The 15,881-nt window shown below is 37.4% G+C and overlaps 1 protein-coding gene and 1 long non-coding RNA gene across 2 annotated transcripts; one reads left to right on the forward strand and one right to left on the reverse strand.

Moving 5' to 3' along the window:
- The first annotated feature begins 830 nt into the window (after positions 1 to 830).
- Positions 831 to 11,239, forward strand: LOC113672511 (uncharacterized). Its single transcript, XM_089206250.1, has 8 exons — positions 831 to 1,397; positions 2,298 to 2,527; positions 2,809 to 2,944; positions 3,727 to 4,157; positions 6,786 to 6,958; positions 7,965 to 8,002; positions 8,356 to 8,478; positions 9,823 to 11,239. Exons 1-8 carry the CDS (start codon positions 1,052 to 1,054, stop codon positions 10,602 to 10,604), a joined length of 2,259 nt encoding a protein of 752 aa, XP_089062376.1. The 5' UTR covers positions 831 to 1,051; the 3' UTR covers positions 10,605 to 11,239.
- Positions 2,348 to 5,690, reverse strand: LOC149044795 (uncharacterized). Its single transcript, XR_016186547.1, has 2 exons — positions 5,282 to 5,690; positions 2,348 to 2,664 (listed from the first exon to the last, which is right to left on the reverse strand). It is a non-coding gene; the product is annotated as an uncharacterized LOC149044795 (long non-coding RNA).
- Positions 11,240 to 15,881: the final 4,642 nt, after the last annotated feature.

Genomic DNA, 15,881 nt, shown 5'->3' on the forward strand with positions numbered 1-15,881 from the left:
TGCTGAAGGCCTCGAGCTCAAATATTCTCGCGGTTAATTAAATGCTCTTGCCGCTGGCTATGCTCTTTCTTTCCCTCGGCTCGGTATTATCGGAAATGGACTCGGAAACTAATAAACTTAAAGTTCCCTTGGAACTAAACGGTTTTTAAGGTTGAATCTCTCAATATTATTTTTCAAAACTATTTTTTTTTTAAATACCTATTAACTTCGGAACAATTTCCATGTTGTTCAAGTTTGTTCAAAACTCCATTTTCATTACAACTTGCTTAGATAGATAACGAGCCTCGTAGTTTAAGTGCTAAAAAATGTGTCGGGTGAGGGGGGGGGTGTACCCTTATTAGCTCATCACGATCAATTATTCGATATTCAACCAGCCCTCTCCTTCATTTTGACCGTCGCTGACCCCCTTAGTGCGAACAATGATTTCTCTCTTCCCAGCCTTCCGCTGCTGTATAGCAGATCCATATTGGTATTCTTATAATTAAATTGTGTCGACAAAGCGTTCCTTAGAAAATATGCGATAGTTTTAGGGAAGGTTTTTGCCGATAACTTGCAATTAGGACGAGATTATGACAACTGCAATAGCCGGAGACCAACACTTTTTTCTCTTCTCTCTTTTTTAATTTTTCATATTATTCTAGTATCGATGAACTACTAAGGTTTTCTATTTTTTTTCTTACTTTAGTTTGTACTATATCCTTTGTACTTGGGTGTGTGACCCAGCTGTACTGTAAAAGATAATCATCATATAAGGGGACTAGGACGTTACATTGTGACACAGTCCCACTCGCAGGGGTGCTGCCTTCCCAGAAGGCCAAGCAATCACACACCGTCCAGTTCCGGGACGCTTGCTTGTCCTCATTGCGTATATGTCTGTTGTGAATCCGGAAATAGCTTCATGCACTGTTTATTAAGTGCTTGGTTGGCGTGAAGAAGGGGTCGGCGAACAAGTTACTTGTTTGCGAAGAGTTGAAATACTGGATGATGTGATTCTCACCACGCTGTTGATCACTTGTCGCCGCGGAACATTCAATTAATTTGCTGCACGAAAATGAAAGGAGGACTAAAAGTTGTTGTGCTGAAGCTATTTTTGTTGACAATAGTTTCTCGGCTGTCAAGTTTCGAGGTCATCAATCAAACAGATGTTGAGAAATATCTCATTGAGAGAAGAGGTGGCAGTGATGGCGATTTGTTCATGTTGAATTATAAGAATGGATCTTTCTGCTTTAGCAATGCTGACCGGGTCGACCTGTGGTGCAACGGGCTGAGAGCGTGCCTCAATAATTCGCTGACCACAAAAGGCAAGTCTTGCGGTTGCTCTTGCTGTAACGGGTTTCTAACATTCCTGTCTTCAAATCTAACTTGTATCGATGGAAACCAAGCTCAAAGATTAGGAGGTAAGAGAGAACCATTATTTGATATCTTCCAAAAGTTGAACTGTTAACTTGAAATCCGGTCGCAATGTGAAATAAAGATTAAATCAAAATACACGGAACAATTCACGATATCCTCAAAAAAAGAACTATAATCTTAAAGAGAGAAGTTATATAATTTACTTTGTAAGATTACCAAAAAACAGAGATTTGATATTGCTCAAAACCTGATTAATCTTCACCCTTTAACTCCCATGAGTGACCATGACAGAATTTCTACTTACAATATTAATACAATATCAAGCAGACAAGCGATAAGAATAAAGAAAAATATTAACTGGGGGATTATTAGTTGATCCAATACCAAATTCTCCAAACTAAAATCAAAAGAACTGTATGGCAGACAGTAAGGAGAATCACAAATGAGATCTTGGGAGTTAGAGGGTTTATCAAATCAGCCACACAAAACCACACCTTTATGTTGCTGTGGCAGTGAAATCTCAGGTAAAACTACAGAATACAGGGCCATTTATTTACATCTTATTTAATCACTGTACATCCTTTTATGTGCTGTCAACAAGGTGAACCTCAGAGGCCCTGTATTCTGTAGTTGCTCCAAATATGGAATAGTATTAAATCAGGTTCTGATGATACTCTATTGTACTTGTTGAGATCCTTACCCTTGTGTGCTTCCTTCCTCATCAAGCTTATCATTGTTAAAGGGGTATTCATTACCGCTAAGACCAACATGTAAGTTAATATCCAACAGCCATGGGTGAAGCCATGGTTGTGACTAAGGAGAAGAGACTCAAACCAGCTCTAATACATGCCATCATCTAATACATCAAATTGGGTGTAACAATTTTGTAGGCAAAGTAAGTGCATGCCACTGATTGACAACTGATCCTGCTTTTTATCTTTTAGGATGTTCATACTATATACTTTTTAAACACTGGTCACTAAGTAGTCTGTTGTCTGGAGCTGTAAATCTTTTAGTAGCGAACTCAGAGGAACTTGTACATTCATCGTCTAGAGATAACTGCTCAGTAATCCATGGGCACTACTTTGATTACAATGGCTTTCACAGTGAATGGAAAAGTATACATGACCAGATATTCAGTTTTAACAACAGCAATGACAATGTGAAGCTTCAGGTACAGCATTAATATTTCAGTCTTATATGTATTCCTTTTTATGATATCTCTTTTGTTATCAGGCACTCTCCTGAATCCTCCATTGAGGGTTTAGCTGTGAGAACAGAACAGGTAATATTCCCTGAAGAGATGTTTCCCTGCACGAGAAGGAACAGAAAAAAGTTTGGTCAATAGTCCATAAAAAGAAAAGTACAGATCAAAATAACTTAAAATACATTAAAATCATTTTAAACTATGACCTAAAATTTCTTTTTATGCTCTGTTTTACCATTTCTTAACAGTGGAAAGCAGATGAGAATGGTACACTCTCTGGCAGGATTATTCGTCTTTCTGTTACTTGCTGCAATACCAGAAGTTCACTTCCCCACTCACCATTCAAAGGTTGCATGCTTTTCAAGGCATTAGGGACTGTGACATGTGAGTTTCTTCAAAAGTAAAGCTAATGACTTAAAGAATACCTGTAATCAGAACTTAGGATTGATATCATGGTTGTGATTATTTTAGATAATGGATTATATAAGGATTACCATATAATTGTTGCAATTAAGTGTCACCATATTTAAATGTTGTAGCTTGGGACATTTGCTTTACAGCAGTGCTCAGGTCAAATGAGCTCAACAGGGTAATTTAACCTATTATCAACTGAGTTGTTTATGTAAATTGGCCACTGTAAGAGTTCAAAAGCTGATGTTTGGAGCATTAGCCCTTTGTCAGAGCAAATGAGCATCAAATGAGCTCAGATTGCTTTATGTAACAAGTTGTTTGGGAGTTATTGATGCATTTTGGGGTACATCACAGTATGGAATTAGATAAAGTTTATTGATTATGATCCTTACTGGTACATCTGTAATGTTAAAAGTGTCATTCATACTAGACTTCATAAAGTAAATATCTAGAAAACCAATAGGGATTCAATAATTCTGGATGGATTAGTACAAACAAGAAGGCACTACAGCCAATCATAAATTAAGCAAACAAATGAGGGTTCATATCTATTAGTAAACATGTAGGAATGAGTAGAAGACTATAATTATGTGCCGCACCGAGAAATTCAGAATAATATTATTCAAGTTCTTCCCCTTTAACAAAGACTGTCAGTTTTACCAGCATTTAAATTTCATTATCTATAATTAATAGACTCAAAAATAAATGTATACATGGATAGTCACACTGTCAAATGTTCCCTTTGCCTTTCTCAGATTATGCCCCATCAAAGACAAGTTCAGTACATACTTCTCCAACTGCTTCAAGTTCTCACACTCCATGGTCATCATATTTGTGTTTACCATCTCTTCAATTACCACAATCAGCAAAAACATCCTCACTGTCACCAATGCCACAACCATCATCATCACCATCATCCTCTCCTTCATTGGGTGCTACCACAAAAAGTCATGCAACACATACAGACAAATTTTCAACATTTGTATCAACACACATTGAAACCAGGTCACTTCAAACAATGCCGGCCTTACATTCATCTGGACCAATTCTGCTGTCAACATCAACAGCTGAACTGGAGAGCTCCTTGCCAGTCAATTCAGAAAAAATTTCTAATCAAGTAGTAAACACTGGGATTCCAGAATATTCGGTTAGCACAGGGGAACCAAATTATAGTGAACCATCAGAGGTGAGTTTTTTGTGTTAGGAACAGTTGATAGTTCTGTAAGTATTAAATGTGAAGAGGGTACACTGAAATTATGAAACCATGATTATAATGGAGCCTAGAAGGTAGTAATTAACCCTTTGACTCCCATGAGTGACCAGGACAGAATTTCTTGTCACAATATCAAAACGATATCAAGCAGACAAGTGATGAGAGTAAAGAAAAATATTATTGGTTGATCTAATACCAAACTCTCCAAACTAACATCACAAGAACTATATGGCAGACAGTACGGAGAATTACTAATGAGATCTTGGGACTTAAACGGTTTTAAGTAAGTAAAATTATACAGTTGTGTTATTTAGCGAGTACATATGGGATAAAAAACTGTACTTAAGTGCTAATGACACGAATTTTTTGCGTAAATATTCAGCTTATCATATTTACAAACCAATTCCGAAAAAAGAAAAAATTTCAAAAAAGTTAAAACTCGGTTTTTCGGGTCCTTAGGTGCTGTTATTTTGTCTATTAAGTGTCCCGTAGACTGGTAACGAATTAGCGGGTGATGACGTAGAAAATTATGAAAACCTTCAGTTGGCACTTACAAGTCTATGGTGGCCGAGGACTGCCACTCAAAATTCTACAATTTTTCAAAGATTTAATAAAAAATAAAAGAAAAAAATAAATCAAAACTGAAAGTAAAGTGGAACGTGACTGCAAAACAAAGGAAAAAGAACGATTGAAAGTAAAATGAAGTTGCAAGCAAATTTAAAAGCAAAAGTAATTGCATTATCAAAGTAAAAGTCATTTCAAAATTTAACTGAAATCCAAGGGCAATTCACGGCGAAATAAAAAATAAAGTGAACATCAAATCAAAACAAAAGTCAAAGTGAATATCGCTGTAACCGTCTAGGTTAAGAGAATACACGGCCCCTTCGAGCTTGTATCCGCCAGAGGTTTCGTACTGTTCACGCTACAGGATATTGGTCAGCTCTTTTATAACAAACGATGTATTTGTGTTTTTAAAATAAGATGGAAACTACCATTGATTTTCATACGATAAGAAAAGCGCAAATGTAGTTATGTGGAAAGACAAGGAGTATGAGTAAATCTCAAGCGCGTGGAATAAACAACAATAAGGAACTCACCATTCTTCGCTCGCGAAATGTCAGCCGAAAGGATGTTAAGCAATCGTGTACGGCGTGGGAACAGGCCCCTTAATCAGAATTATTTTTAGCTGAATTCATTGGTTATCTTTCCCTGATTTGACTTGTGGTATGTGTTTGTAACAGCCGTCTTCGAGGCCGTTACAGAGCATATTAGGACGACAACGAAGAATGAAATCTCCTCGATGTCGACGTATGAAACGCGTCCAGTTTGGCCATAGTGATACAGTTAAATCCTTTGGAAGGAAGTGTATAGAAATACCCGGTATATGTGTATTATTCTCGAAGCTAACATCATTTGGCGCTCCGGCAACACAATACGTTTGTCCTTTCTTCTCGAATTTTCCCTTTTTCCACAATTAGTTGCAGTTTTCGCGGTTTTCACAGTTTTTACGTCACAGTGTTTTGGTCGCGCGCTTAAGGAGCCTTGGGGTTTTTGACCGCGCAAGATCTGGGATCGAACATGCCACGAGCAGTAAAGTGACAACATGCAAAACAAACGTGTCGGTTCTTTAAAATCGCACGATTGTCCTTTTCTCGGCTTTTACACAATACAGCTCTATGCTATGGAATCAAGGGTTTCCAGCAACTCCACCCGTAATATTTATAGGCCTTCTACACCTGAAAAAGAATTCAACCGAAAAGAAAACACGATGGGAAAGATTGCCAGAAGGTGACAGATTCGAAAGTTTACACATTCTCAGATATAAATCTTGGCGAAGTTCATATTTGCCGGATCGTTAAACATATTTGTGCCCTTCTTAGTGCCTGTCGATAAAAAAATTCATAGCACCAAATTTGAGATAGAGGAAGAAAACACAAAATTGCCAATAGCGAGAAAACCGCCTTTGTAACCCCTTCTTTTTTTCGGCTTTTGAAAGATCGGCTGGACAAATTTCATAAATTGAGAAAATTTTGAGAGACTTCCCCAAGGCAAATTGAAGAAAATAAAAGACAAAGCCAAATTATCACTGGCAAGTGCCTCCCTTCGTGGAGCCTTTGCCTATTAACGAAAATCATTTTGTTAATAATTACTACAGGAAACGGTAGTCCGAACCTTGCTCATCGTCTTTTGATGGCTTTTAGTGACCGTGAAAAGCGGAAACATAAAATTTTTTAGAAAAACAATATGCTGGCACGCGCGCCAACATTTAGCAAATATGGTATGGAGCCTCCTTCATGGGGACACTTTTTGGCCGCCAAATCGTACTTTAAATACACAAAAAGATGGTCAAAGAGAAGTCACTAGGCGCTAAGATCGGTTATTTCTAATTTTAAATACATCAACCAGAAAATGCAAAAAAAAGATTGCATGTCACAGGCGGTTTAAGACCAAGGGTACAGTTATTGCACCGCTGGTTTGCTTTTTCTTGCTATCTAATTGGTATGTACTGTGGTCCATATTGTAAAAGGCCATTGTAAAGTTCTTCTAAGGACAAATTTTTATAATTATTTTTAATCTTATTTTATTTCCCTATACTCTTAGTTACCAACCACTGAGTCAAGTCTTCCTACCAGGGATGTTCCAGGGGACAAAGAGGCAAGGAAAGGGGGAAAAGACAAAGGAGTAGCAATTGGTGGAGGAGTTGGTGGTGCTGTTATTTTTGGGATTATTGTCATAGGGTTGATCATTGTATTTTGCAAGAGAAGAAGGTTACGGTAAGCTACATAATCAAAAAGTGGTTGACTCTTACAGCAGCTATAACTGAACCGAATTGTCCATGTTGTTTGAGAGAAATCACTTGAATTTTGTTTGTGTTAATGTTGAGTGGCAAACAAAATCAGACTCAGATGATCACAAAGTGAGAGCCCAATGTGTTGTTAAATATTCCTGTTGCATTGTCTAGTTGCTAGCTTTGCAAGTGAAATTTACTATAAGGGCTTAAATAAGGATAACCATGCAACACAATTATGGTTTTGATTGACTCAGAGTCAAATTTTGTCTACTTTAAACATCAAAATTTATGCACACACTTGGATAACATTACAGGATAAATGTGTCAGGATGCAATGCTAGTAATCATGCTGCAGAATGTTTACAGACTCATGTCCAATTAATGTGTCACATGGAATGAGACATTCAAAGTTAGACATCTAGTGGAGAATGAGTAGAATTTAATTATACATATTAAAATAATTGTAATGTATTAAACAAACATAAAATTCCAAACCATAAGGTTAAAGTTCCCTCCTCTTCATTGGGCCTTTCCAGTGATTTTCAACTTTGTACTTTTTTTTAAATATTGCAAAATAAATTTCAGATAATGCAAAGATAAAAATGTATTTTGACTTCTATCAAAACTGAAATTTTAGTTTGCATGGGAGTAGTCATTATGAAACATGATATCCTGTAGAAGACATACATAGTGAACCAGAGACAGCTTACTCAACCCTTTAACTCTTAGATCAAATTTGTAATTCTCCTTACTGTCAACCATAAAATTCTTATAATGTTAGTTCAGAAAATTTAGTATTGTATTAACTAATTATACCCAAATTGATATTTTTCTTCTAATTATTCTCCCTTATCTGGTTGATATTGTATTGATATTGTAAGGAGAAATTCTGTCTTGGTCATTCATGGGAGTTAAAGGGTTAAAGACAAATTTGTGATTTAGAAATGATCATTGATAGTAGAATTAGTAATGCTGAATTTTTTTTACAGGGAAAGTACAGAAAAGATAGAAGAACTACATGTAGGAGGTAAAGTTTTGTATTTAGAGTAAAATTACTGTTAGTATAAGATTTGTACACTGATACAAGTCTATTGGACCCACCCTGAAAAGTTGTAGAGAAACAAGTTGAGTATAATATATCTGTGTTTCCTAATTTTGTTTTGAGTACATCTTAAACATTAATTAGCCTAAAATTGGATGCGTCTATCTTAAGAACTGTTATAACTCAAGTTGCATGATACTGATACATTCACTTTTTTCATGATTGTTAGAGACTAGAATACCAAATTTTCCTTCACAATTTATGAATTTTATATAAAAAGCCACTTTGACAATGAAATGATAGTTTCTGTGTTTATTTTGTTTAATTTTTAATTATAGTTAAGAACCCAGTGTACGAGAAACCTCAAGATGACATACAAATGGAAAGACATGGAGAGAAAGCCACAACTTTTTGTGGAAAAGACAGTCAACCAACTTACATGGAACTTGTTGACAACAGAGGTGAGTTGGTCAGTAATGAGCATGGACTGGTAACGGATAATGTAAAAGGATAGGTCAACATTACAAGTAATAGTTATTTACTTATTATATATTGGGTTAGTAATAGTTACATTAGTTACATCCTTTTTTTTGGTAAATGCTCACCTGCAAAGATGTTGACACCCAGAGAGCAGTAGCATACATTAACAACCTGTCCTGTGATTTTCTTTTCTTGACGGAATTCATGCTGATCAAAGCTTCCATCATCCACTCTTTGGAAATAATTGGGGTCATTATGCTCATTTAGTTGTTGAGTATTTTATTTGTTAATGGTTACTGCTGTGTTGGTGCCAACATTTTGGCAATCAAGTGTACATGCAGGTCATGGTGAATCTAGTTTCATGGTTCTTGTTAACCCTTAAACTCTAAAGATCTCATTAGTAATTCTTTGGATCAATATCAGTATCTGGGCAACTGCCCACCTACCCCTCCCTTTACCCAACATTAACCCTAACTTGTTATCAATTGACTGTTGTTGAGTTAGGGGAGGGGTAGGTGGGCAGTTGCCCAGATACTGATATTGATCCAATTCTTCTTACTGTGTGCCAAATGATTCTCATTATGTTAGTTTGGAGAATTTGGTATCAGATCCATCAGTAATCCCATAATTGATATTTTTTGTCATTCTCATCACTTGCCTGCATGATATGTATATTATGGGAATCAAAGGGTTAAGAAATGTAGTTGCAAGAGAGAGGAATGTGAGGTGATAGGAGATTAAAGCAGAAAACAGCAGGGCTTGTGGGTAAGATGATGTGAATTGTATGTTCTTATTTGCTACTGAAGTAAGCAAGTTGGGGCCCATCTTGCCTACTTGACATTGCATGCTTTAATCCAGTGCAAAAAAAACTTGCATGGAGTGGACTCACAAAGTTGGTAATTTTGTGGACAATGTTGTTGATGGATTTGCAAAAAGTGGCAGAAGACAGTACAAACAAATTTATTGAATGAAAAAACTAGCCCATCTCAGTTGGATTTTTTACCTTTGTGTCAAAAAAAATAAAAAGTTGTTATTGATCCTTATTTATTAATCATTTATTGACCAAGCTTGTTCAGTCAAGATGCCTGGATGTAAGCCTGGTTCTCTATTTGCGGTTTTATAAACCTCAACTTCATCCTAGTCCATTAAAATGCAATAAAAGTACTCAGGCTGATATAAGCTATCTTGACCTCTCACTTGTCAATAACCCTGATATACCATTATAACAACAGAATTCTCTGATCTCCCTTGAAACATCCTGGAATCTATTCAGAACAATTCTATTAGCTTTTTATATTGATATTTTTTTCCAATTTTTACATTAGGACATGAAAGTTACGGAGCAGTTTACAGTACTGCAGATGAAAATTATGACAACTCATCTGTTTATCAAGGTCTGGACAAGAATACACCTGCAGCACCACCAGTTTACCAGAGTTTACAGAACAATCAGCCTTCCACTAAGAAACCTATGCCTAAACAGAAAATAAGCAATGCAGAAAAACCTGAAAAACCCAGTGTACCCTCAGACCCTGTGTACAATGTCCTTGAGGAGTCTCACACCAAACAAGGAAATACATCAGAGGCAATATATAATGTACTGGAAGGGCCAGATCCTGGACATGATACTTCAGGGAACATTCAGGACCCTGTTTACAATGTGCTGGATGGGCCTGATGCAGGACAGACATATGAAGCCCCAGATGTTGGTGTTCAACAGGATCCACTGTATAATGTGCTTGAGGTGCCTGAATCCAAACAAGAACATCAGGAACCACTATATAATGTGCTTGAAAGTGCAGATACCGAAAATGCCCCTTCCAGACAGGATGGCTCCTATGATGGTGCAGTCAGTGAGCCCCTGTATAATGTTCTTGATGGGGCAGATTCAAGTGGAGCAAATTCAAGTGGTGCAGAATATGCTGCTCCCAACAGACACCTATCTGCTGATGGTCATGACAACCCAGCCTATGAGCAGACCCTTGAATTTGGTGCACCACATGCATTGGTGCACAGCCCTGGGTCAGAGAGGGAATCTTTGTATGAACCCCTGAAAGGATCTGATAGACAAGATGTGTATGAGCCCCTTCACAAAAAAGGGAAATGAGTTGTACCAAGGACATGGACTTTGAGTTGAAAACAAATTTAACAGAAGTTGGTTGCTATTTAGGGGCCTAGGAGCTCTCCATTGAAATTAAAGTCAATATTGACTCTCAATTGGTACTATGTTAGCCACTAAATCAACAGAGGCAATGGGAGTGTAGGAATAAAACTCAATTCTCTACACTAACTTGTAATTAAAATTTATATCTCTTTCTGACGGTGTGTAGTTGCATGATATGTAGTGTCACAGGGCAAGTTACAAGTGAAATATTTTATAAAGTATTTTAAAATGAGACATTTGGTGCCAAGCAGAATTCAAGAACACTATTTTTGTACTGAAACTTTTTGAATGACTACAATTAATTAGAATTACCTGAAAACTGCATTTATCTTAACCAATCAGAACTGAGTAATTTTTTCATGTATATTGCTATGTTCATAATTGATCAGCAGTGATGGTGTCACAGGAATGGGAGATGGCATCCCCCTCTCCACCACTAAGGCATACCAATGTATTCTGATCATTTCCAGAGCTAATGGTTTACTTTGAAAGGTTGCATGGTTTCCCCATTAGGTGACATTATGCAGGCTTATTTGCAAAGAGCTAAAATAAAAACAACTCTTTCGTTTTCTTTGCAATTTTTTATTTGCAGTACCACGCACCTGTTCATAACCATATCCAGATGCATTTTAAAATTGGTTCCTCTTTTCTTGACTAAGACTTTATTTTATTTATGTACTTACAATGCCACCATAGCTTGTAAACAACTGAGGAAGGCGATGAGTTAAACTTTTTAATACCGACAAGATCAACTTACTTTTAAAGCAAGCAAAGTAAAGATAATTTTCAAGAGAATTTTCAATTTTAATTAAGTTTGGAATACGAACATGCATAAATCCAACCAAAAACATCTTACCGCTCAGTATATTATGCAATTCAAAATATAATTTGATTATCTATTACTGTGATATTTTATATGTGGTACTTTCATTTATTTTTGTATTCCACGAATATTATATCCTCGAGATGACACAACTGACACTTCAAGCTGTAATTATTCCCTTTAACTTTAAGTGATGAACATGTAACTTCTCCCTTTTACATCCATAAATTATCCTGCGAAGCCCGGAAGTCAAGAAATTCTGACTTGTTGTTGAAAGATTAACAGTGCTCAGAACTTTCCACCAAACTCTCCAAACTAGAAACCATCAGTTCCAGTTTGTTCTGTTTCAGTTTCAAATGGCTGTTTCGTTTCTGTTCTTTGAAACACGTTTGAACCATTTTTGGTTTCACTGGCATTTCCGTAATGTTCTTAGTCATCATGCGTCAACTTTGTTTTCACGAGTCAACAAAACATTTGAATATTCAAACTATGCGCACTGCCGAAGTTGAGGAATGTAATTAGACAAATTGGCTGAAGCGATTGTGTTAATGGTCCGTGACTCAATCACGCAAGATTTTCACTTATAGACGACTTTCCTTTCCCTTGAAAACCATTAAGTTAAAAAGATAATGATTTTATCTCTAAATAATCCTCAAGCTGTATCATCGTTCTTCTAAGCTTATTACAGTCAAGATGATACGGTTTATTCCTGTCAGCAATTGACAGAAGAAACTTCTCTTCTGCTACCGTTGCTATCACTGTTCAGTTTGATTTCAAATTGTTGTCTCATATGTAATGCAGTAAAACCTACAGTTTTGATGCCGAAAAGGGTAGAGACCCATCGTTCTTTTGTATTTCTTGATTCCTCAAGAGTAAGCATATGCAGTCGAGATCTTTGAGGTCCTTTAATCTGATATTTCTTACCTCTTTTCCGATTAGCTGACGCACTGTTTCTGAGAATCATTTCTCAAGGAATATTTCGGCTTTAACGGAAAATTTGCCTTTTTTGGTGTAGAAAACGAGGATCGTAAATTTTGGTATTTACTTTTTGACGTCACCTACGCCTACACCTATCGTACTATTCTGCCATCCAGTATCTAGGTCCCTAGAGTGGATACGACTTCGGCACGCGGACATTATCGGGCTTGTCGGGATTGCAAAAGGATAACTTTTTGGACTATAAACAAACAAACCAACAGTTAAAGAATGTTTAGTTACGAAGAAATCACACGGCCCAAAACTAAGTCTTCTTTCAATTTTTGTCCATGCCTGCCACCTAGCGGACCTCACTTAAGTTGACACTGAAACGAGGCCAGTAGCAAACAATTGACAAACTATCGACAGTCAGCACTACAAACGGCTAAGAAGGAAAACACTGACCACATTCCATTCACTCTCACATTTCACCCTCACAACCACGCAGTTAAATCTATCATTCTTTAAAACATTAAATTACTCTAAAACGATTCAGAGACTGGTACTATCTTTTTGCAACCCCCAATTATTTCGTGTAAACGCTTCAAAAACGTAGGCAACTTTTTGCTCAGAAGTTCATTTGAAATCAATGACCAATCTGGAACTTTCAAATGCACTCGCTCACGATGCAAAACTTGTCCTTTCATTCACAACGTAGAGAAAATATCGGGACCTAAGAGATTCATTGAGATCACTGATCACTTTACGTGTACCTCTGCCAATGTCATTTACTGCACAACTTGCGCTCATTGCAATAAGTGATGAAACAGGAAGACGACTAGGTGACCGATTCCGAGAACACCTTCGCGACGTAAAAGAAATGACAAGGACGCATCCAAACCAGTCGCTAGACACTTTAATCTCCGTAATCATTCTCAACAACATACGGCAGTTTGCGGTCTTTGCTTACATCTAGGCGGTTCGGAAAGCCGCAAAACACTAGAAAAAAATTTATCTTCCAAATCGGCATTCTTAATCCCCACGGTATCAACGAGCCCTTTTCATTCAACTAATTTATCCTTGTTTTTTCGTCACTATATTCCCACCAATAGCGTAGCTCCATTTTCTGCATATAAACCCACACACAGCCCATAGTTCCTCTATTAAAGCTCTTAAAAAGTATGGTGATTTGTGAACTAGCTGTAAAAAGATGAAAGATATCTGAGTGTAGTGTGGCAGCTGAAAGAGGTTAAGGTTAACCATGTCTAAATGTTTCCTGAGATTTATTCAAGAATTTTCAATTTTGGGCCTAAATCATCCATGATTGACATTATGCTCATATAGGGCTCTTTATAGAGTGATTTATATTGTTTTCATTTTGCTTACATTCCTTTGCACACAAAGAATTAAGTCTGACTTGCGTGGCCCGCGCGAGATTTGAACTGCTCTCGTACTATGAACCGCCGTCAATTCTTTTCATCCGGCTCTTAAATATACCTGGCAAATTTCCGACACTTCTTTAGCTTTTCTAGACATCAAAATTTCAATTGAAGGCAACGGCTTATGTACTAGTGTTTACTACAAACCTACAGATTCACATAGTTACTTGTTGTATTCATCCTCACATCCATCACACGTCAAGAACTCCATACCTTTTTCACAATTTCTCAGACTTCGCCGTTTATGTAGTGACGACTCTGATTTTTCCGAAAAATCAGAGGCAATGAGCCAGTTTTTCGATAAACGCGGCTATCCTGTTTCTGTCGTTCAAGCGGGCTACCACCGTGCCCAACTAATCGATCGACAGGCAGCACTACAAACGGCTGAGAAGGAGAACACTGACCGCATTCCATTTACTCTTACATTTCACCCTCACAACCACGCAGTTAAATCTATCATTCTTAAAAATTTTAAATTACTCCAAAACGATTCAGAGACTGGCACTATCTTTTCGCAACCCCCACTTATTTCATTCAAACGCGACAAAAACATAGGCAACTTTTTAGTCAGGAGTTCATTTCAAACCTGTGACCAATCTGGAACTTTTAAATGCGCTCGCTCACGATGCAAAACTTGTCCTTTCATTCATAACGTAGAGAAAATATCGGGACCCAAAAGATCTATTAAGATCATTGATCACTTTACGTGTACCTCCGCCAATGTTATTTACTGCATAACTTGCACTTATTGCAATAAGTTATACATCGGCGAAACAGGAAGACGATTGGGTGACCGATTCCGAGAACACCTTCGCGATGTGGAAAGAAATGACAAGGACGCATCCAAACCAGTCGCTAGACACTTTAATCTTCCTTATCATTCTAAACAGCATATGGCAGTTTGCGGCCTTTCCTTACATCTAGGCAGTTCGGAAAGCCGTAAAACACTAGAACAAAAATTTATATTCCAAATCGGCACCCTCAATCCCCACGGAATCAACGAGCGCTTTTCATTCAACTAATTTATTCCTGTTTTCTCGTCACCACATTCCCACCAATGGCGTAGCTCCACTTCCTACATATAAATCCACACACAACCCACAATTCCTCTAATCGCTCTGACGAAGGGCTAACGCTCGAAACGTCAACTTTTTTACCCTTTACGGTGGCTAATTTACGTTTTCAACCCAGTTGTTAACACTAAATTACCTGCTATACTCTCCCACCGACGCAGCACCACAGTTTCTTTAGAAACTTACCCCTTTATTCATCTATGAAAGGTAAATCTGAGAGCGGCGAAGTCGTGATTCGATAGTCCGTCGAGCGAGAAAGTGAAAGTTTCCCCCTCCAACTTTCTCGCTGCTGTTTTCTCCTCTAAAATGTTCTTTTCGCTGTCTGCTTGGAAAATCATGATCGGACAGAGTAAAGAGGGACTATTCGTAGTTTATGACTGCATGGCGAACGCCTCGCTTCCTTGGATAAATGCATGCTCTCATCGTCAGTGCTTAGCGTAGTGCGTCTCTGGATAAATAGTTAAATATATCTTTGGCCAGTTTAAAGAATTCATAGCTTTTAACCTGTGAGGTAAAGCAGTTCAGGAACCGTCTTTTAAAATTTAGAATTCTTAGTTTGGGGTAGTTGATAATTCTAAGGGGTGTTATTCCAGCGTTATAATTAATATTTAAAACCTTTAATACCCAAGAGTGCTACATGGCACAAGATGCCATTACATGCTTAATATTTATTAATTTTTTCTGAAATTTTCACAACCAACCTGAAGTGCTTTAGTCTCTAATACAGAATCTGAAAGTGAAATGTTCAGTGAAATCCGGCGGAATTGTGGCTCATAAAAACGCAATTCGGTGTTAGTCCAGGAAAGCTCTGGACCTTGCGATTTTTGCCGTTGCCGAGAGCCATTGCGGTCTTTTCAATAATTTGGCTTTCTTGTCAATTTTAACAAACAAATATTCGTTACGACAAATTTGATATAGACTACTCTTCGCAAATGAGCAGTGTGTTAGTAAGAGAATAGTCTCCTTCGCA

This window comes from Pocillopora damicornis, chromosome 5 (genome assembly GCF_964200805.1).
Source record: "Pocillopora damicornis chromosome 5, jaPocDami1.2, whole genome shotgun sequence".
Lineage (NCBI taxonomy): Eukaryota > Metazoa > Cnidaria > Anthozoa > Scleractinia > Pocilloporidae > Pocillopora > Pocillopora damicornis.

What these genes read in the sequence shown, in the direction of transcription:
- LOC113672511 (XM_089206250.1), top strand. Translation starts at nt 1,052, where the DNA reads ATGAAAGGAGGACTAAAAGTTGTTGTGCTGAAGCTATTTTTGTTGACA. An exon ending in ATGACAATGTGAAGCTTCAG is followed by an intron (nt 2,528 to 2,808) that starts GTACAGCATTAA and finishes ATTTCTTAACAG; the next exon opens with TGGAAAGCAGATGAGAATGG. An exon ending in TGCAAGAGAAGAAGGTTACG is followed by an intron (nt 6,959 to 7,964) that starts GTAAGCTACATA and finishes TTTTTTTTACAG; the next exon opens with GGAAAGTACAGAAAAGATAG.